Source organism: Gopherus evgoodei, chromosome 12 (assembly GCF_007399415.2).
Source record: "Gopherus evgoodei ecotype Sinaloan lineage chromosome 12, rGopEvg1_v1.p, whole genome shotgun sequence".
NCBI classification, from domain to species: domain Eukaryota; kingdom Metazoa; phylum Chordata; order Testudines; family Testudinidae; genus Gopherus; species Gopherus evgoodei.
Genome location: NC_044333.1, coordinates 9,817,057 through 9,839,902, shown reverse-complemented (window position 1 = coordinate 9,839,902; position 22,846 = coordinate 9,817,057). Strand labels below are relative to the sequence as shown.

The 22,846-nt window shown below is 40.0% G+C and overlaps 1 protein-coding gene across 3 annotated transcripts; it reads right to left on the bottom strand.

Annotated features, from left to right (window-relative positions):
* Window positions 1-1,721: 1,721 nt before the first annotated feature.
* Window positions 1,722-22,783, bottom strand: HSDL1 (hydroxysteroid dehydrogenase like 1). Of its 3 annotated transcripts, XM_030581594.1 has the most exons (6): window positions 22,688-22,748; window positions 22,623-22,636; window positions 8,117-8,349; window positions 6,825-7,270; window positions 4,544-4,774; window positions 1,722-2,932 (listed from the first exon to the last, which is right to left on the bottom strand). In XM_030581594.1, the coding sequence occupies exons 3-6, from the start codon at window positions 8,334-8,336 to the stop codon at window positions 2,831-2,833; spliced, it is 999 nt and encodes a 332-aa protein (XP_030437454.1). In that variant the 5' UTR covers window positions 8,337-8,349; window positions 22,623-22,636; window positions 22,688-22,748; the 3' UTR covers window positions 1,722-2,830. The 3 variants fall into 3 exon arrangements, with proteins under 3 accessions (XP_030437454.1, XP_030437453.1, XP_030437456.1); XM_030581593.1 differs by lacking the exon at window positions 22,623-22,636 and having other exon boundaries at window positions 22,707-22,783; XM_030581596.1 differs by lacking the exon at window positions 22,623-22,636 and having other exon boundaries at window positions 4,544-4,623; window positions 22,707-22,783.
* Window positions 22,784-22,846: the final 63 nt, after the last annotated feature.

Here is a 22,846-nt window from a genome sequence, read left to right as displayed (position 1 = left end):
TGAGCACATTTAATCTTGAACCACAAATACTGAGTCCCTCGGCAATTTTAGTCACTTTTTCAGCTACAAGCATAGTTTTATAACTATATTATTATAGCTAATGAACACATTAAACAGTTTTGTATTTGACAGTATAGTTTCATATATAGTGTGTGTCTTGGAAAGCTGTACAAAGATCCACTTGTACAGGTGGATTCCCCTCCCCCCTTTAAATAATTTAGTGCTTTAAATTCTAATGAAGGTCAGAAATTGACAATACTAGGAAATCGCATTAGAAAGACACAGTGCAAGATATGCATTATTTTGCAATACAGACAACAGGTACTTGAGACCACCAAACTAATGTCACAAATGATCACAACTGAATTTGTCTTAAACATGGGCAGCCTAGTCTATACTTAACCTACTGTTTGTCTCATTTATATCTAATTCTTTGTTTTTAAGTGATCTGACTTGGCTGTTTAATTTCTTAGGAACCTTTATTTGATGTTACATTCACATGATATTTATATCTCATTCCTTTTTTAGTAATTAATATTTGTGGTATTTAACTTGATTTCAATTACTTTTCAAAACTTTGTAGGCTTTAGCTGCATATGCCATTTGACTTTTATAAAAATCAGTACCGTAAGTTAAACTTCTGATTTCATGTTTTTACATATAGTTTGAGAGTGGGCAAAATTAAAGAGTTTGTTTATCACAGGTCACTGACTAGGACCCCAATTCCTGCAAAGACTTAAGGATGTGAATAGTTTGAGTATGGGTCTATTCATGTGCTTAAAGTTGAACATGTGGAAGTTTTTTGAAGAACCAATCACTCTCAGTGTTTTCTTGAAGAAAACATTTTGTCTTTCTTTAATAAAATGTGTACAGTTTGTGTACACCATTTTTGCATGTACCCACACTTACCTAAATCAATCTTGTTCATGGGCATGAGTCAATACCCAAACCATATAGGCTTATATGAAACAAATAAATTAGTGTTGTTAGACCCAACTGAATTTCACTCTAGGCAGTAACTCAGTCAGCCAATTGCTAATTAGCATTGCAAATATACTGAGTCATAAAGCACTTTGTCTCAGCTTTATATAATACAAACCTTTGGGAGGTTTCACGGTATGAACTATCTGTATATTGGACTTTAAAGAGATCTGACCAAAAATACCACAAGATATGTTTTAGAATTTGTATTTATGTAGAATTTAGGTTTCTAATTAGCCACATTGGCACCTATCCTTTATTCAATTGGGGCTGAATTCTAACCCCCCTGTACAATGTAAATATTCAGACTTTGCACAGGGCACCTATGGTAAGTGGAGTTGGGTGGTGGGGGAGAATCCTGATTTCTCAACCCACAGCTGGCACGAAGGAGTCAGTTTTATTTTGCAGCCACAACTGCATCATCTGGGCCCTATCAGAGGCTATATGCCCTCCACTGTGGGGTTTTGGGCAATGGATAGATGTAGTTGTTGGACCCATGTGAACTCTCTCTCCATGTTGCTGCCATGAAGCACTGCTCTGCTGTATAAAAGGTGCAGAGTACTCCTGCATGGTCTTCCTCCCTCTTGCCCTCCGTGAAGCTGTACATTGTTGCTACTGCTCTTTAGGCCTGTATCCCACAAGAGGTTGGCATTGAACATAGGGAAAATCCTGGTCTCTTAGGTAACTGATCTATTAACACAAATTAGAAGATACCCATTGCTACATGAAGTTACTTCTGCATCATTTTTCTATATTTTTAATGGTCTCACTATAACAGTTCAGGTGGTGGTAATACAGAATCCTAATGATATTACATAGAAAACAGTGATAAATCTACTATGCATAATTCAGATTCTGGTTTAACGTGGGATTTATATGTAGACAACAAAAAATAGCACATTTGACTCTCAGAAAATTTAGATTTTGTGGTGAGTATTAACATCATAGTATATGGTACAAGGTGGACAGAAAGTAGTAAAAAATGCTACAGTACTAGCAACATAAAAGCAAATGTTACAATATTAATAGGGTTTTCACTTAGAGAAGAAAGACGACCTAAATATATTTTAAGCTCAAAAGACTCCACCTTAAATCATGGACTTTTTAAAATAGTTTTTTAAGTATCTGATTAAATTCTTCAGACATCACAGATTATTAATGGCGTATCCACTTGAAAATTGGATCAAAATCTTTCAAACTTGGTATAGGAAAGCAAGCAAACATTTTTATTTGAACTTTACTGCTGCTCTATCATAGCAATACAGAACACACACAAACAAAAGAGTTAATAACTAAAAAGGCTTAAATGCATTCTACCTTTTTCCCAGTTTTGAAAAGTAACCTTATACATTTTTCAACATAACACCTGCAATGACAAGACTGGAAAACCAACACAAGATAGTCCCCGGTAAAGAGATTTAGTTCATTTAAAATTGGAGATTGTCTTTATAACACATGATTTGCGATCCCCTTCAACTCTTCCAGTGCCCAATCCTGCAAAACACCGGGCTATCTAAATTCCCATTCATATTATTAGGATTTCCATAACCAGTCAACTCCATGCAGGATCAGCACACTGCCCATTCTCATTCAATTACATGAGAAACTCAGAGGTTTAACTATCTGAACTAAACTTGACAAAAATCAGTTATGTCCTGCTCAGCTTTTGCTCTGGGCCCAGTAGTACAAGAGAGGGGCAGGATTCAGGCTTCTCTGGTAACTATGAAACATATATTGTTTGTGGTGAAGACATATTAGCAAACTGTTTGTTTTTTTTAAAAGTTCTTGCAATGCTCAAATTAGGCTACTGCAGTAGTTTAGCACACTGGCTATTTCCTAGATGATATTCCTAATATATTCCGCAGGATATGGCTTCCCGACGTAGAGCACTGTTGAGAATCTGCATTCCCCAAACCCAGAACCATTCTGGAATGTACTGTACAAGCAGAAACTACAAAAGAGAGGGGAAAAAATAAACTAATTAGAAAAAAAGGATCTGTTCTGTCTAGGTAAACTTGCAGTTTTTGAACTACCATGAAAGTACAACCCCTTTTCTGAACATCAACACTTGTTATTTTACAATAAATAGAACAAACTACAGCATATGATAATTAAAATTAAAAAACAAATGCTGTAACTAAATATAATGTTATGAACCTTAGAACCACCTTACTCATACAGGTGTAAGATCAGGCTCTGCAAATATATCTTAGTTGTTTATTCATAATTTCCATGCTCTCCCCTTCATTTCTTCCTAATCTCCACCCCTCACGTCCTTCCTTCTTTCCCACTTTACAAAATGAGCCAAATTAGCCAGGTGGTGTCATTAGTGCTCACACCAGTCCTTTTGCAAAGTGAGGCTATGGTCACATACTGTGCAATAAAGAAAAAAGGAAATCTACATTAAACGGAGACACATTTTCAGGTAGTTGTGGCTAAAGATATGGATTTTGTAACAATTTTTTTAAACACAACAAATATTTTCAGGAAATTTTAAGTGTAATTCAATGAAAACAGTTACTGAACTGTGACATATTCAAGTTAAGAGAGGTGCAAGATGTTATATAAGAACATAAGAAGGGCAATACTGGGTCAGACCGAAGATCCATCTAGCCCAGTATCCTGTCTTCCGACAGCAGCCAATGCCAGATGCCCTATAGGGAATTAGCAGAACAGATAATCGTCAAGTGATCCATCCCGTCAACCATTCCCAGCTTCTGGGAAACAGAGGCTAGGGACACCATTCCTGCCCATCAAAGCTAATAGCTATTGATGGACCTATCCTCCACGAAGGGTATGTCTTCACTACCCGCCATATTGGTGGGTAGCAATCGATTGCTCGGGGATCGATATATCGCGTCTCATCTAGACGTGATATGTCGATCCCTGAACGCGCTTATATCGATTCCGTAACTCCACCAACCCGAACGGAGTTGCGGAATCGATAGGGAGAGCCGCGGACATCGATCCCACGCCGTGAGGACGGTGAGTAATTCGATCTTAGATACTTCGATTTCTGATACACAACTTCAGCTACGTGAATAAGGTATCTAAGATCGATTTTCCCCCGTAGTGTAGACCAGCCCGAACTTACCTAGTTCTTTTTTGAACCCTGTTTTAGTCTTGGCTTTCACAATATCCTCTGGCAAGGAGTTCCACAGACTGACTGTGTGTTGTTTGAAAAAATACTTCCTTTTGTTTGTTTTAAACCTGCTGTTTATTAATTTCATTTGGTAAACCCTTATGTGTTTTTGAATGCAATTATTTTTAATTTGGGCTGCAAATTAAAAGTAGCTATCAGATTTTCCCTCTTCTCCTAAGGCAAAATATGTAGTCCAGTCATAATTTGATTAAACGTGGAAGCGGTCAAGAAATATGGAGCAGTGCCTCTGGTTTAGGTTAATTGGTTGGTGCTGCTGATTAGAAATAAATGTCCAAAACTTTGCACTTGTTTTAGCTTCTTAACTCCCATGAAAATCAATGGAAGCCACAAAATTAAATTTCCCCCTTTGAAAAGGTAATGAGATTTACTAACCTAAACTAGTTGGATGAATTATGTTACCTGAATAGAATGGATCCAGTATCCTGTAGTCCTTCTGGATATCCCAAGGGTGGAAACAGCATGATGTGCATATACTTTAGCTGAAGGCATAAAAAAAAACTTGTTTGACAGAATGCGATCACCAAATTGTTTCATGTTTGTGGAGATGAAGAATGGGATTAAACTCTGAATAAAGATTCCTTTTGAAGCATATTCGTAATGTAGTGCTCTGCTGAAGTGGTCCAAGTAGGCCTGGTAAGATAAAAGCAGAAAATTATGATTCCTCAATTTTGCATGGGGAGAAGGTGGGTAATAAAGTCTTGGTGTAAAGTATTATTAAAACTAGTATCTTGGACAACTATACTACTATTCTGACAAAAGGATTATAAAAAAAGAAAACCTATATTTTGACATAAATACTAGAAAAAGTCCAAAATATGTTTTTATAGCATGACCGTGATTTCCAGTTTTCAACATCTGTTTGGTTTTTTTTTTCAGCAAATTGTAGAAGACCCAGTTAATTAGTTTAAAGGTATGTCAATTTTAAAGACACTTACTTCTGGCTGAACTTTTTGTTGTACTGAAACCTACTATTGTTGCAAACACTACCTGAAGTTTACTTGGTGCATTAGACAGCAGTGTGTGTAGTCATTTTGGTCCTGCTCCTGCAAACATTATACATGTGCTTAACTTTTCATATCCACGTAGTCTCACTGAAGCTAACAGAAGTACTCGTGTGTAAAATTACATACATGCATGTTTACAGAATTAAGGCCTAAATTTGTGGGCATGGTCCAAACATTTTCCTCAGCTCATTTTACTCCCCAATGTAAAAACTAACCTTTGGCATCATAAACCTGATAGCTGGGACTATGGAAATCAAGCACAGCACAATAAATAAGTCTGGCACACTCTTATCATAGTAGTATCATTGTTGTAATGTTATCGGCTGCACTGCCACTATGGTAAATGGTTAGTCAGATGCCTGTGATATCAGTGCAGTGCTGGTAACTAAGTGGGCAGCCAGTAAGATTCTGGATTCCCACATGTGCACATACTTTCTGCATTGCTCCATGACTTATGGATTCTCTCCCACAGTTGCTCATGGGGCATAGTGAGAAAAAGGGAGTCATCTTCCCTTCCCAAACTCACTCTGCTTGTGGAGGGGAAACAAACTAAACACTAAAAACAACCCCCCCAAAACTTTAAAAATAAAAATAATATGCCTGAAACAGAAACTGAACCTGCAATGTAAATAGCCCCACTAGTCCTTCTCTAATTCCTGGTAGCCTTGGCCGTGATCCTGCAAACACTTAGCCTGTTAGTAGTTCAACTCAAGTCGGTGGGATTACTCACTTGCTTAAAATTAATAAAGTGTTTAAAGGATTGTGGCTTTCGTAATCCTTCCCCTTCATGGGATCTTGTATGGAGGAGGCAGGAAGTCTCTGATATTAGTTCTACTGCTATCACGAGGATTTTGGTCACTTCTAAAACTTCTAGGCAGTACTGTAATGCACCCCAATCTGGGTCTATGCCAATTATGCGATATGTATGTATCTTTTCATCCTTGCAAACGATATCTGTAACTGCCCATAACCCAAGCCTGACCCCAGATGTACAGTACCTTCCCTCTCAACCTGTGTATATTTCATTTCAAACATTCACTTTAATGTATGAAATTCCACATCTAGGTAAGTGAGACATTAGGCACATCCTTTTCTCAAAATTTTGCAAAAAATAGCACTTTACTGTTCTGAAACTGACATTTAATAAAGGATTAAGTTAACAACAAAAAGAATTACCAGCAAGTAGCTATGCTAAACTACTTTTAGAGGTTTACTAGTTTACTGTAATCCACAGCAATTTACTACTTGGAACACTTTGCCACACACTTAAAAAATCAGCATTATATGAGAACCTGAGAATCTCTTATGTTTTAGTTAGGTAGAATATATCTTAAAACATCTGAAATGACCTGGGACTTGCCCTGTGGGGGTGGCTAGAGGAGACAGGCAGAGAATGAAGTCCAGAGCCTTCCCTCTTCCTCCTCTTGTGTAGGGAGAAGGCACAGTCCTTGTGCTTCAGACGGCCCAGGCTAGCATCATTTGTGACACTAGCCACTCTAAATAGACCAACAAGTAAAGCTATTTTTTGTATAGCATTTACCAAATGGTGCCCTGATCCATGACTGGCGCTCTTAAGCACTATCACAATACAAATAAATAGCCTCACGCCCCTCTGCACAAGCTAGTGAAGCTCAATTGGCATGGTAGGGTAAAGCACATTCTGCACCCTGGCTTACCTTGGAGGCTGAATACACTGCCATCTGTGGCGTGGGTTTGCAGCAGGATCCAGAAGAAACATTCACAATCGCCCCTCTTTTCCTCTGTACCATCCCTGGCAGCACTATATGCACCATCATGTTAGCAGCAGCAATATTTACATTGACAATTTCCCACAGTTTATCTTCAGACAACCTGGTAAAATATTCCGGGCAGGTATAAAACACTCCTACATTATTCACCAAAATCCCAATGTCTTTGTCTCTGAGGGCTTCCTTAATGGAAGAGTAAATCTCACGACCTTTGCTGAAATCTGCTACTATAACAGCAGTTTCAACTTTATAGGTTTTGGCTATGTCTTTAGCTACGGCCTCCAGCTTCTCTTTGCTCCGGCTGATTAAGATAATGTTGATGCCACAGCTTGCCAGTTCTTCTGCATAGGCTTTTCCAATGCCAGCTGTGCTACCTACAGTAGAAAGTAAGATAGTAAAGTGGAGATTCAGCAGCTAGTATGGTGACCCCAGTTTTCTGTTTCCGCTTTATTTCATACTGATATTGTTCCCCTTTAAGGTGATAAGAAATAAGTGATCAGCCCTGATCTCAATGAAACCATGCCAGAGAGAGACTTGTCTGTTACAATCAGTTAAAACCTCAGATCAAGTGGTAAATATACCCCAAAGTAGTAAATGTAACTATGAGAGTGGTACAGGTTTTAGAGCCCAGGATTAGAAGACTGAGGCAAGTCTGGCAAAGAGAGTATGTCAGAGGTACAGATTTTACCCTGATCCAAATCTGAGTGCTTTGTGTAAGTCTTTATACAAAGAATGTGAACAAGATAGTGGGTATATATCTGCTTGCCATTCTGCTCCTCCAATAGTCACTTTTCAACTAGAGGTCTTCTTAGATGTCAACAGCTTCTGAGTCTGATCAGACACGCAGAAGCAGCAGAGTAGCTAACTAAAGGAAAAAGAATGGCAAAATCCAGTAATATTTGCACGGAAAGAGGTTGTGTCAGATTGTAAAAGCACAACTGAAGTCAGTAGGACTCCCTAAGCACCGAGAGACTGGATCCTCTGTTTAAAAGGGATGAAAAGGATTGCTGGAGAGTTTGTCAATGCTGTTATTTCAGGGCCAGTATGTACTATGAAAGGTCCAGATTCATCTGAAAAATAGCTTCACAGAATAAAGTACATATATCACTGAAGGGTAGATAATTACTAAGGGCAAGGAGGGGAAAAGCATCTTTCAAATCAAACACAAGTACGACTGGCTTTCAGATAAAAACAACAGGCACACTGTTGCGTTCTCTTACCAGTGACTACAGCCCATCTTCCATACTGCTTGACAAAATCAGCCCTGCTCACCAGCCTGGGGATGAAATGCAACCTGATCAAGCTGTAAGAATCACACACAAGAGTGAGGCATTTTCTGGCCATATACCAGGCTCCAACTAAAGCCAATGCCTCCATATAACAACTGCAGGAACGACCAATCTCCCTGTACAAGAGGTAGAAACTGTCAACTGCAGCCATGGCAATCAGAAATCTAAAAAATAAAACACAGGTTATATATAAGCAATTATCAAACCCCACCCGTTTAGCAGAACATAAATATTATACTGACCATAGCTTTAGAACAGAATAATCTGATTGAAATGAGGTGGAATTTTACTCTTTTTGTATGGATGTTTAGTAAAATTTCAAGATGGAAGGAAGCAAGGGCACCAACACAGAACCATGCAACTGTTGAACATTTGGAAAGTCCACTGTTAGCAGCAGTCTGACTTTCTTTTTCCCATAATGTACGCCAGTTTATCACCACCTCCCCCCAAAATAAGATTGTTTCAAATCCACCCTACTTAAAATCCTGATCTATAGTTCATCTTTTCTTGGATTCTTTATTGCAACGCTTCCCCGGATAGCAACAAAAATGAAAAAGGTTTAGAAAACTTGATCTGTTAGGAAAGGTAAAAAATATGTGCATATTTAGTCTTCAGATAAGATGACTAATGGGGAACCTGATAACCTTCAAATATGTTCAAACAGGATGTTGATCAATTGTTATCCATGTCTAGTGAAGATAAGGCAAGAACTAAGGGGCTTAATCTGAAGCAAGGAAAATCTGTCTAATGATAAGAGTAGTTAAGCACTAGAATAGCCTTCCAGGGGAGACTGTGGAATCCCCATCATTGGAGGTTTTTAGGTATTTGTCCAACCTGTTCTTATCAAGGATGGTCTATGTTTACTTGGTCCTGCCTCAGGACAGAGGACTGGACTTCATTCCTTCAAGCCCTACATTTCTATGATTCTTGGTGCCCCAAGTCCTATCGCCAGACTGTCACATGAATGATGATTTCACCCATCCTACTGCATGTTCCCACACATGGGCAACACCTACAACACCGCTAATTCCCTATTACCTCCAAGATCAAAACTGCAGTTCTTGTTTTGAAGACACTACATGGCCTTGCACTGGCTTCCCGCTCATTTCTTCATGCCTACTTCTGCTCATTCTGCACCTACCTCTTCTTTCTGTCCCAGCCCCCAACCAATTTCACCAAGATTGGTAAAAAATCCTTCTATTTTACTACTCCCAACTACCTACAATTGTTTCCCTTTATCTATCACCTCCCCTTCCTACCCCACCCCTCATTTGGCTTTCCATTTCTTTTCAAATCTCAGGTGAAAAAAAATCACTTTAATCTCTCCTATGTATTATTTAATTTCCTCTCTGCTATTGTTTTGGATTTATCTCTGTAACTGTATTATTTACTCCTGTGAAGCATTTGGGCATGCAAGACATTCAGGCTTGGCAGAATTCAATTTTTATTTTTTTTCTAATTTTGACAGACAATATCAATGCTCATTTTAAAGCTTTTTTCTATTTTTATCAACTTACATTTTCAAACTTTCACAAAATTTGGGGTTTAAAGCTTCTTTTTATTACCTATTTATATTTGCACTGTTGCAGGAAAGTATTGGGGTATCAGACAATTATTTAATAAGAGCCTCTAACAAGTTCTCAAGAATTTCTCTTAGTTTGCTGATCTTTAAATTTCAAATATCATCTACGGCAATACTGTTTAGTCAGTTTGTGTGTGGTGAAATAGATACCCAAATTTATGATAAAAATCTCATCTTTCCCAGCCTAAAGATGTTACATACAGCATATAGTTGTACATATTCTACTCTTACAAGTGCCTGCAAAATGTTTTGCCTATGAACATTATTGTTTTCTGCTACTGTGATTGAAACACATAGGAACTGGCAAGAGATTAGGATTAGAAATAGGGAGTTAGAATTCCACAAGAGGATAAAGAAGTTTATGTGAACCACTCCTCTGCATTAATTAAAGACATGCACAGCTCAGTATTTGTATAGTTACTTGCCAATTACGGGATGCATATACTGTAGCCTGGATTCAGAAAATACTGTGGAAAGTGCAGCCCACAGGCAATCTAACAAAATTTAATGCTAGTTTTGTCAATGACTTCAACATGATCATGTAGAGAAGTTACGAGATTAATACAGTTCTACTGGTCAGATACACAGGGTGAAACAAAAAAGTAAGCTCCTGAAAACCTGTAGTTACAGTCATAAAATACAGTATTGGGGAGACAGGGGCGATTAATAAAAAGGACTCTCTGTCCCAACTAAACTTCAACTCTGGCTATTCTGTTCTGAGCTACCTATGTTCCTCCTATTGTTTCAGTTGAAGATATTCTTCCCTTTCTGTCCTAAATTAATATGCAGTATTCCTAACTTTGGAATATTAAGTTAGATGCAACATCCTACTTGCGAAATGACTACATTTTAGTGAAGGGTCTAATGACCCATATATTGTCTGTAAAGCCCACTGCAATCTGCGTCTTTTGGATAAAACATACTAATTGTGAAGCTTAACAGGCATGTGAAAAATGATCATCACTTTGAGCTAAATTGAACAGCATATTTCTTATTTTACTAGACTGAATTATAGTCCATCTTCTTAGTATGCAGAAACTAGCAAAAACTAACATATCACAACATAAAGGTTCACACATTCAAAAGTGCATGCCCAACGCGCACACATCTAAACTGGGGATTTATAAACTCTCCAATGGCTCCAACCTGTGCATGGACCCTGGGTTGTCTACAAAACACTTGGAAATGTGGGTCAAAATGTTTACCTCAAATTCTAGTTTGTTGCCCAAAAGAGCATAAAGTTAATGCAGTACTAATGTAAAATGTAGTTTTGTGCATGTGATTTGTCACCATATAAAAAGCTGAATTCAGCTACATGTGTCTTTTCAACAGCCTATTGTTATTTATTCTGCAGTCATTAATTACTTTTACTAATTATAAGTGACTATGAGTTTACAATCTAGTCATTTCAAAAACTGATTTTGAAATCATGTCAGATACTACACATACTGCTGATTCATCATGCCAATATTTTTGGTTTTACAAATATATTTTCTGAAGTTTTGTGCTGCCCTAATATTTTAACATTCCATGTTGCTGTATGAGCGAGACTCACTCACACCAAAGGGCAAACAATCTGCGCAGGAGATACTGTTGAAACTGATGATATACAAAGTGCTGTAAAACACAAACTTGAGAAGGAAAAAAAATCACTTTTTCTGCTAACCTCTTTCAGCTAGTCATTACTTGTAACAGAAGCAGGTAATACAGACAGAAAGGCAGTTTTTAACTTGATGTTATCCTTTTAACTGCCCTCACAGATTTAATGCTCTTATCAGATAAATCTCTGCAGGTGGTTTGCTTTTGAATGCTTCTAGTCTGGTCCACCAAACCACCACCCTCTCTGCATTCAAATGCTGCCTTAAAACTGCAACAGCCATGAGTGATTCCATTATAATATTCTAAACAACTTTGTTTTCCCACCCGTTTGTACACATACCTAAACTGAGTTACTATATGATCTACTATTTACTTGTATCACCCCACTGCCATAATATCCAAGTACCTTCTGACTATTTCAAAACAGAAATAGTCTCTCTCTTCTCTCATCCTGATGGAGAAATAATGTGGCTAGTTTGCCTGTTAACACTTGTTCTTCCCCTCCCTATTATTTGTACCTTCACTCACCATATCATATCTATTATAAATTTGTAAGTTCTTCAAATGGAAAGATAAGGTCTCTGCCCTGTTCTCCAAATCATCCACTGCACTTCTAGCCATTTTGAAATAAATGATAATTCTTTGAAGTCATAAAAATCTCAAATGCCTGTGAGAGTCTGAATTTATTTTTTCCAAACTAAGTAAAGTAAAACACATTTTGTATTCATTTAAATCTGGAAACTGAAATTAACTTCACATTTTTAAGGAGGAGGAATATCTTCTACCAGATGCTGCTGTGAGGGGCTCTAATTGAAAAGTAAAATCATTTTAAATTTTAAATTTATTTCTATAAAGGCAATGGCAAAACTAATAAGAAAAACCTGCAGTTTTAGGGACCAATCTGTGGTGGTGCTTTCAACAAAATATGTTAAAACACTTCAGGAATGATGAAGGATTAGACCCCTTTGAATAGTATTAAACACGCTGAAGTCTGCATGAGGAACATTAATGTTTTACTGGCATTGGACATCGAACACAGAAAAAAAATGAACTCCCAGTTAGAGTTGCCACCTATCCAGGTTTTCCCAGGATTATCCCTTTTTTTGAGGAAGTTGTCCCAAGAAACCTGTAAGGGGGCTTAGTACACATTGGCAGATGTCCAATTTTATGGGCTCAGGATCATACTGACACGGCTCTTCCTTTTTTTTTTGTGCCTCAGAGGTGGCAACCCTTTTTCACAGCACATGGGAAGAATTAAGGGATTGGGGAAAACAATACATTGGTTTAAAAAAAAAAAATCTGGTCCTTAACTGACCTAAAAGTGCCCCTTTAATCTAATGCATGCATGAAGCTCTCAGTACAAAAGGCATCATTTTAAGAGGAAAAAAAAAAATCAAGATCAATACAGTATAAAAGAACCTCTGCTTGTTAATAAAACTCTCCATAAGCCTCTATGAAAGCCTGCCCAAGCTAATAGCTCTTACACCAGTGGTTCTCAAACTTTTATACTGGTGACCCCTTTCACATAGCAAGCCTCTGAGTGTGATTCCCCCGTATAAATTAAAAACCATTTTTTACATATTTAACACCATTATAAATGCTGGAGGCAAAGCAGCATTGGGGTGGAGGTTAACAGCTTTGCGACCCCCATATAATCTCGCGACCCCCTGAGGGGTCCCAAACCCCCGTTTGAGAACCCCTGTCTTACACTATGTCCAGAGGGCTGCCAAATGCAGATTCCAGTGAACTGTTGAGGACAGCAGACTATACAAGCATGCTCAACTGTGAAAGTCCTGCCACCAGCACTGGAAAGTAATCCCAGAACTGACCTGAAGATCTCAACTTCCATGGTGGGGCATTTTTATTTCTTATTCATAGAGCACTCTAAGTGTACGTGACACTTTCCAGAACACACAGAAGGCTTAGGTTCCTGTCCTGAAGGGGTTACAATCTAATTTTAACAAATACAATACTGTATATAGCACAAGTACACACAGAAGAACCATTGTGGAGGAGATAAATAATGGAAGATTACAAAAACAGGTGAGGTTTAAAGCGATGAAGGAAGCTGCTTGACATGCAGGAAAGGGGGCTGCATGAGAGATGGTGAAAAACCAGGAGTAAGAGGAAACCAAAGAAGTTAGAGTGGATATGGAGGACAAGAGAGGGGAAGATTATGATGAAATGATATTTGAGACGTATTAAAAATAGTAAATGGTTAAAACTCCTTAACTCCCTTTTAAAAAGTGGATGGTTCTCTCTTTATTTCAATCACCAATATTGACATTTTGATCTATTTTAACAATTACCTCCTGAGTAAATATATTCAGGATAAACTGCTTCTATTTTATCATCATCTTTGTAAATTATCCAACTAAAACAGCTGTCTTCAGTCCTTATCTTTACACAAGACACTGTTGCTTATGTGTTTCATGTTATTGAAACATGGTGTTTCATGTTATTGCTCTACAGAAAACACAGAACCACAGAGTCACTGGCTCAAGGAACTCAATTTATACAAACATAATATACAAATCAGATAGAAAATACAAGTAATCAGAGGATGGATTCTCCACAGTGCAAGTTTTATGTAAATAATATAAAAGTATAACAACAGATTTTACATCTAGAAATGTGACAGCTAGATACTCACACATCCGTGGTTTAAAGGAGTAACACAGAAATGCTAGGTGTCTCATCACTTCCTGGAATTTTACTCATTCTTTAATATGTTTTGGTTGGCTCAACTGAACTTGCCTAACTACAACTATAACACTATGGCATCTTTAAGAGGGCATACGGATGTATTTTTAATCTTTTAGATCAGGAGCATCAGATCTTGGCATTACAGTCTGTATTTATTACTTGGGATGCCCTATAGCTATATTAGCTATTAAATGGAGATGAAAGTAATGCAGAAAAGTAATGCAGCAGAGTCTGGTGTAATGCTCCTCAGTTGGCAAGTAGACGATTGCCATGACCAATGTAAATAAAAAGATTTACTTCCAGCCTGATGCACACAAGATCTATTCCCTGCATACACACACTCTTATGCCCTATGAGTTCAGTAAAGCACCATCTCGTTTTGAAAATATCCCGGGACAGTCAATGCTACATTCTTTGCAAATCAGATAATCTTGCTTCAAAATTGGCCATGTTTCTCCTCCCCCACCACTCCAGTCACCATCTGTACTCCCATGTCTTTTGCCCACAAACTCTTCAGTCCCCACAATTCTCTATTTTATCTTCCAGCCCATTTGAAGCCTGTGTGCATATATTACATCCCAAAATTACGCTTTCTTGCTTTGCTGCTTTAAGACATTGTACAGACACATTTAATGCACTATTGACAAACACCTCCCGATATTTCTCTTGGCTTCTTTGTATTATTCCTCCTTGTATGCTATCGGCTAAGTCGACTCAAGGTCTTTGCTGATGACAGCAGATGGAGATCTCTGGCAGCATACAGAATGGTAGGGGACTGCAGGTGGGTAGCATTGGTTGAAGAGGATGCAAGGTCAGAGCAGCTAGGAGATGTGTTGATCCAGCACATCCTATATCAGCAAGCTTCCTGACATAATTCAGAGCTGCCTTTTTCCAGTGGCAACTGTGATGGAGCAGTACTACCACCTGTTCTCTCTGGCTGAATCACCCCCCTGTTGATCACAGCAGGAATGAATCTGACCATATGCCTACTTTTGGTTCGCTCATCAATCACTCAATTTACACTGAAATTCACACAGCTCTCTCTCGTGAATATTCCTTTCTCTACTTCTATTTATTCACTTGTGTAAGTCAAGGCCACTTGTGTAAAACAGACAGAAGTGGGACTGACACTTACCCAGGAAGTATCCCCCTTTTCATCCTGACTGATTTCCCTTTGTAACCCTGCCCTCTCTCTAGGCCAGTGGTTCTCAAATTTTTATACTGGTGACTCCTTTCACATAGCAAGACTCTGAGTGTGACACCCCCCTTAAATATATAAAAACCTTTTTTAAATTTATAACACCATTATAAATGCTGGAGGCAAAACGGGGTTGGAGTGGAGGTTAACAGCTCGCAACCCCTCATGTAATAACCTTGTCACCCTCTGAAGGGTGCTGAACCCCAGTTTGAGAACCCCTGCTCCTAGGCCATTTTCTCATATCAATACTTTTCTATTCTAAGCTTTTTGACCCTGTCAGTTTCCTACCTTACAGAATTTTTACCTGTAAATTATTTAAAAAACAAATGCCTCCCCTCCAGCTTCCCATTAATAATTCACTCCAAAAAGAAGCTGATTGTAGGTGGCATAAGCATGTTCGCTTTATTTTTAATAGGTTTTTTCTTATCCGATAAGTCCAGATATTACATCAGAACACAAGTCAAGAAACTCATGAATTTTACATATCCTGTGAAAAATTGGTCCAAGGTTTCTGGTTATACTTTTGAAGGCATTTTCTATTAAATAATAAACCAAGAAGCAAATCCTCTCTGAAGTTCTGCTCATTGCTTTAATAGTTTCAGTGTGAGAAGCTTCAAGATCAGAGTAAAACCTGGATAGTGGATTCTCACATTGCCTGGCAAGTGTATCAGTAGTGTCACTGGCAAACTACAGGTCACAAAGATCCAAAATCCAGGTTTTCTGATGTTCAAATTTTAAAGAGGAGCAGCAGGTCCGACATTTCTAAGTCCTGCATATGCTATAAAAAAGGTAAGCTGCAAAATTACGTTTGCAGTGTAGCCATTATACAATACACTGATATTACTTGAAGATTTTAAGGCTAGGACCCAACCATAGTTCACCCCGATTTCTTTTGGGGAAAAATAGTATTTATAATATAATTGACGTAGATACCTTAAAAGAACCTGGATATAAAAGTGCTAAACCCACAATAGAATGAGTCAGTCACATGGTAATCCTGGAGCATATTTATTCCTACTGAAAGTCAGAGTAATTTCAGAGACTTCAACTGAATTATACCTTTTTCAGTCACTCTAAATTTGGCCCATTACAATTTTTTGCTAAGGAAAACAAAATGCTTGCTTTTGTTTTGTTTTTCCAATGATGGAAATGAAATTTGTGAGCATCACGACACTAGGGACAAACTGAAGAAGGATGTTAACTTTTTTGTATAGAGGAAAATGGAAATTTAGAGGACCAAAGATCCTAACTAAGTCAACTATACATTACAAATATCAAGAGCATGGGTATAACACACAACCATTTTGTTATGGTTCCTAAACATGTTTGAGCAGGTCAATACAACAAGGATTATGAACGTTAAAGAAATTATCAACAAACAGATCATTATTCATGTAATACTAACAATAAGACTTAGTGCTATATGGAAAGAGCATAGTATTGTTATATATCATTTTCATCCATGGGTGTGGAAGTAATTTATGAAGTGGGGAGAGCATCTCAATCCCTATTTGGCAGGTGGGAAAAATGAAGCAGAAAATCATCTCCTGGGCTTCCAATGCAATGCCCTACCACTGGACACTTAGGCTCCAATTCAGTAAAGCACTTATGGATGTGCTTAACTGTATACAAAAAAAGGTGTACAAGTCCATCTTTGTCAAGCAAAACACTAACATGCTTAGAGCAGCACACAATATCTGAATTATATAAATACTTCACGCAAAGCACAGTCAAGCACTCAAAAGCCAAGAAAAGCCTAATTATTGTCACACACAAGGGCCTAACTCTGTGAGGCTGAAACTGGTTCCTTGTCTGTGCTTCTCAGTTCCCCCATTCGCTACATGTGGATTAGGAGGCAGTTATTAATTGCATACTATTAATTCAGAATGACCATTTCCTTATTCAGCACACAAGATGCTTGATGCACAGTGAATGAGAATGAGGTACAGCCCTTATTTTAAACAGCTTATTAAAAATAGAAGCAAAGAGGAAAACAATTGCTTTCAAAGAATTTTAAAAATATTAATTCCCACTGGGAAAATTATCTACTTATTTTGAAATATTTTAATAAATGAAATATACTGATAAATTATTATTTCAGTGCATTACTGTATCTTCCTTGTTCAATGACTGCATCCCTGCTTCATTCACTGAGTACCACCCAACCTGAATGAGGCAAAGCAATTACCAAGAAATAGTGACTGTAGAATACTGTAATATATGTTCTCCTCTCACCCTGGCCTCCTCTCCCCACCCACATCCAGAACCAGAATCACCAAGGTTATAACCTAATCATTCAGGATTCAGTGGGCAAAAAGGGAAGGGAAGTGACACTTCATGTCAAAAATGACATTACCTGCTTCTAAATCACTGACAACTTGGAAGAAAATGATCTTGAATGCTTATGGATCAGTGTCCTAACAGATAAAGCACAAGATAGGGTACCAGTTGGTATCTGCCACAAACCACCCTTAGTGTGATTTGAACAGGATGACCAGCTCCTTAGGAACATATAAAAAAAAGGCTACATGATGATGGGGAACTTCATGGGGGACTTCAATCTGAGCAACAGACACTGGAGGTTTCATATGCTGCCAGAACTAAAACATCCTCAGAATTTCAAAACATAGACAACCATTTCCTATCTCAAAAGCATTGCAACCAACACATGGGAATTCTATATTAGATCTTCTCCTGACAGAAAAAGGAAATGATCACAGAATGAAAATTTTGCGTTAGCTTAGATACAAGTGATCACATTTGTTATGTGCAAACCAAATAAAGTTCAAACCAGTAATACATATACTTGGTGCTTTATACGGGCTAATTTCATAAAAATTAAAAACTATTATATGCCAAATCACATTTAATCAGAAAAACATGAATAATTGGAATTTGTTCAAGAACATTTTACTAGAGGCCCAAAAAGCCACAGTCTCACAACTGAGAAAAAAAGATTGTACTGGCTAAAAAACAACTTGGCTTAGAGGGGAAGAAAAGGCAGCTGTAACAAACAAAACAATATAACAAATTGAAGGGGAGGTTGATTAAATCAGAAACTAGGAATTGTAGAACATTGATAAGGGAAGCTGAAAGAAACAAGGAACAATCTACAGGCAGTAGAGTTAAGGAAAATAAGGAGAGGGTTTTTTGTTTTTCTTTTAAGAATATTAGGAACAAAAAGAATCCTAACAATGGTGTCAGTCCATTACTAGATGGAAATGGTAGAGCCTTCAATAATAATGCAGAAAGTTCAATAAATATTTCTGTTCTGTATTTGGGGGGAAAAACAAAGATAATGTAGTTATCTAGTTATCTCATATGATAAAGAAACACTTTCCATTCTAATAGTAACACAGAAGGATTTTAAACAGCAGCTATCAAGTTAAACATTTTAAAATCAGCAGGTCTGGATAACTTGAATCAAAGAGATTTAAAAGAGTCGGCCAAGGAGTGTGCTGGACCATTTATGTCGATTTTCAACAACTTTTGGAACACTGGGGAAATTCCAGAAAACTGGAAGAAAGCTAATGCGCCAACATTTTAAAAGGGTAAACAAAATGATTCAAGTAACCATAGACCTGTCAGCCTGATATCAATCTTGAGCAAAATAATAGAGTGGCTGATACAGGATTCAAATAATAAAGAATTAAAGGGAAGTAATATAATTAATACCATTCATCATGTGTTTATGGAAAATAGATCCTGTCAAACTAACTTGATATAGTCTGTTTGGTTTTTTAAATTAAATTAGAAGTTTGTTTAATAAAGGTAATAGCTTTGCTGCAACATACATGGACTTCTGTAAGGCAGTTGATTCGGTACCTCATAACATTTTCATTAAAAGATTAAAATGTTACAAAACTAACCTGGAACACATTAAATGGATTGAAAACTGGCTAATTTACAGACTTCATAATGTAGTCATAAAAGGGGAATATAATTGTGTGGGTGTGTACAGGGATTGGTTTTGGGCCTATGCTATTTAACATTTTTATCAATGAGCTGGAAGAAAACATTAATCACTGAAAAAATTTAAAGATGACACAAAAATTGGGTGCATGGTAAATAATGAAGAGAACAGATCACTGGTATAGAGCGATCTGGACTGCTGGGAAGCTGGGCGAAAATAAACAGTATGCATTTTAATATGACCAAATGTAAAGTCATGAATCTAGGAAAAAAGAATGTAACCCATACTTACAGGATCAACTGAACATGACCTTACAGTGATATACTATGGCCAAAAGGGCTGATACAATTCTTGGATGTATGAACAGGGAAATCTCAAATAAGAGTATTTAGGTTATGCTACCTCTGTATTTGGCACTGGTGTGACAAATTGGAGAGAGTTCAAAGGAAGACATACAAACACAATTAAAGGATTGGAAAATATGCTTTATATTGAGAGAATCAAGGCACTAAATTCATTTTCCTTAATTAAGAGAAGATTATGGGCTGACTTGATCACAGTTTATAATACTTACATGAGGAACAATTATTTGATAACAGGCTTGTTAGTAATGATAATATAGTATTTAGGCCTGTTTATTTGCCTGAGATAGAATTTTAGGTTTTGTTTGCCCATTTGTATTTTGAAGTTTTTAAAATACAACTGTTTGTGTCTTATATTCTTACTGACATAAGTGAACAAAGGTAGTGTGTGTTGCTTCTGCCTACAGCCAGATAGGTTTTTAGTAAAATGAGAAAAGATAAGAAATAGAGTTGAAGTGTTGCTGGGTAGGGTGGGAGTTTAATATACAAATGTACAATTGAAGGAAAGTTCTGCCTCAACTACTCTCCCAAGATAAGGTTAAGCAACCATCTGGGAGGGGCAAGGAGGATGAGGGGAGAGGTATAAGAAACACAAAGTAAAAGAAAAGGTGCCCCTGGCTGGTACATAATATCACTCCCTACCCCTCCCCATGGGGTACAAAAGAGGTGATACCAAAGCTCCCATACTCAAGACCCTCCAAAACAGAACATGACCATAAATTGTAGGGGGTGGTACCAGGGATGAGCACTACAGGTAGAGTTAAGCCTATTAAGGGGGAGGGGAGAAGAGCTCTATGGATGTACAGAGATGTGCATATGCTTGCTTGTTAACCCCAGTAAACATCACATTGCCTGCACTTTGAACTATGACCTTCTGCTTTCTTTCTGCAGGACGAGAACCAAGAGAGGGTGGGGGAGCCCTAATGGGCTCTTCAAGCAAGCAAAAAGTAGGGTTGCCAACTGTCTAATCACACAAGCTCAAACACCCTTGCTACACTGAGGCCCCTCCCCCTGCCACACACCTTCCCCAAGGCTCTGCCCTGCTTACTCCATACCCCCTCTCACTGTCGCTCACTCTACCCCACCCTCACTCACTTTCACCAGGCTGGGGCTGGGGGTTGGGCTACGGAGGGGGTGCAGGGTGCAAGCTCTGGGAGGGAGTTTGGATGCTGGACGGGGCTCAAGGCTTGGGCAGGAGATTGGGGTGCAGGCTCCAGGAGGGAGTTTTGGTGCAGGAGGGGGTGGGGTGCAGGAGGGGGTGCAGGCTCTTGAAGGGGGTTTGGGGCTCAGGGCTGGGGTGCAGGCTCTGGAAGGGGGTTTGGGTACAGGAGAGAACTCAGGGCTGGGGCAGGGGTGTAGGAGGGGGTGGGCTCCAGCCAGGAGGTGCTCCCTGCCTACCCTGGCCCTGTGCCGCTCCCGGAAGAGGCTGACATGTCCCTCTGGCAATGGCTCCTAGGTTGGGGCGTGCAGGGGGTCTCCACACACTGCCCATGCTCACAGGCACCACCCCCACAGCTCAAATTGGTTGCAGTTCCCAGCTAAAGGGAAGCTGTGGAGTCAGCACATGGGGGGGGGGGGCAAGCACATGGAGCCCCTCCCACTCCACCCCCACCGCACGTGATGGTGGCTTCTGGGAGCAGCATGGGGTCAGGGCATGTAGGGAGCCTGCCTTAGCCCTGCTGTGTCCCCAGACTTTTAGAGCCTAAAAATCTCCCAGTTTGGTTTCAATAGCCTCCAGTAGATAGGGCCTGATACCGGGAGGGTTGGTCACCCTAACAAAGATAGATCTAACAAGATCCAATAGCCAGAAGTTGAAGCTAAGCAAGTCTGAAGATAAGGTGTAAATTAACAACAATTCACCAAAGTCATGGTGGATTCTCCAATACTAGCAACTTTTAAGTTGGATGTTTTTCTAAAAGATATACAGTACTCTAGGTCAAACAGGAATTAGTTCAGGGAAATCCATGTCCGGTGTTAGAACAGGTCAGACCAGAAGACCACAGTGTGGACTCTCCCGGTTTTATAGTCTAGAAAACCCACATCTCCCACCCCCTACTTAGACCCCCCCTTCCCTTCACCCAGACCCTCTTCCTCCTCCTCGACATATATCCCGTAAACCCAAACACCCTGTCTCCTCTTCCCAGCCCCCTCTACCCAATCCTCTGTCTTCCTAGACCCTCACTCCCCACATAGCCCACACCCTGTCCAGACCTCCCCACCTTCCACTCACTCAGGCCCTCCTCTTCCGCATATACCCCCTAAGCCCAGCCCCCTCTACCCAATCCCGTCTCCCTAGACCCTCACTCCCCACGTCCCACACCCTGTCCAGACCCCCCTCCACATATACCCCCTAAGCCCAGCCCCCTCTGCCCAACCCCCCCACCCAATCTCCTGTCTCCCTAGACCCTCATTCCCCACATCCCACACCCTGTCAAGACCCCCCTTCCCCTCACCCAGACCCTCCTCCTCCACATATACCCCCTAAGCCCAGCCCCCTCTGCCCAACCCCCCTACCCAATCCCCTGTCTCCCTAGACCCTCACCCCCCCACATATACCCCCTAAGCCCCGACACGCTTTCTTCTCTGCCCAGACCCAATCTCGTCTCCCTAGACCCTCACTCCCCACATCCCACACCCTGTCCAGACCCCCCCTCCACATATACCCCCTAAGCCCAGCCCCCCTACCCAATCCCCTGTCTCCCTAGACCCTCACCCCCCTCCACATATACCCCCTAAGCCCAGCCCCCTCTGCCCAACCCCCCCAACCCAATCCCGTCTCCCTAGACCCTCACCCCCCTCACATATACCCCCTAAGCCCAGCCCCCTACCCAATCCCGTCTCCCTAGACCCTCACTCCCCACGTCCCACACCCTGTCCAGACCCCCCCTCCTCCACATATACCCCCTAAACCCAGCCCCCTCTGCCCAACCCCCCCTACCCAATCCCCTGTCTCCCTAGACCCTCACCCCCCTCACATATACCCCCTAAGCCCAGCCCCCTCTGCCCAATCCCGTCTCCCTAGACCCTCACTCCCCACGTCCCACACCCTGTCCAGATCCCCCCTCCGCCACATATACCCGCTAAGCCCAGCCCCCTCTGCCCAACCCCCCCCACCCAATCTCCTGTGCCTCCCTCGCCCAGCTCCTGTTGACTCCCCGAACCTGCGCGCGCGGAGCACGAGGACTAGTCCGGCCGAATTCCAGTTCTCCTTCAGCACAGGCCCCGCCCACTCCCTGACCCCGTGTTGGTAAGGTCCGGGGGCGGGACGCTCCGGACGCTGTTGCCGGAGGGCGCCGCGCAG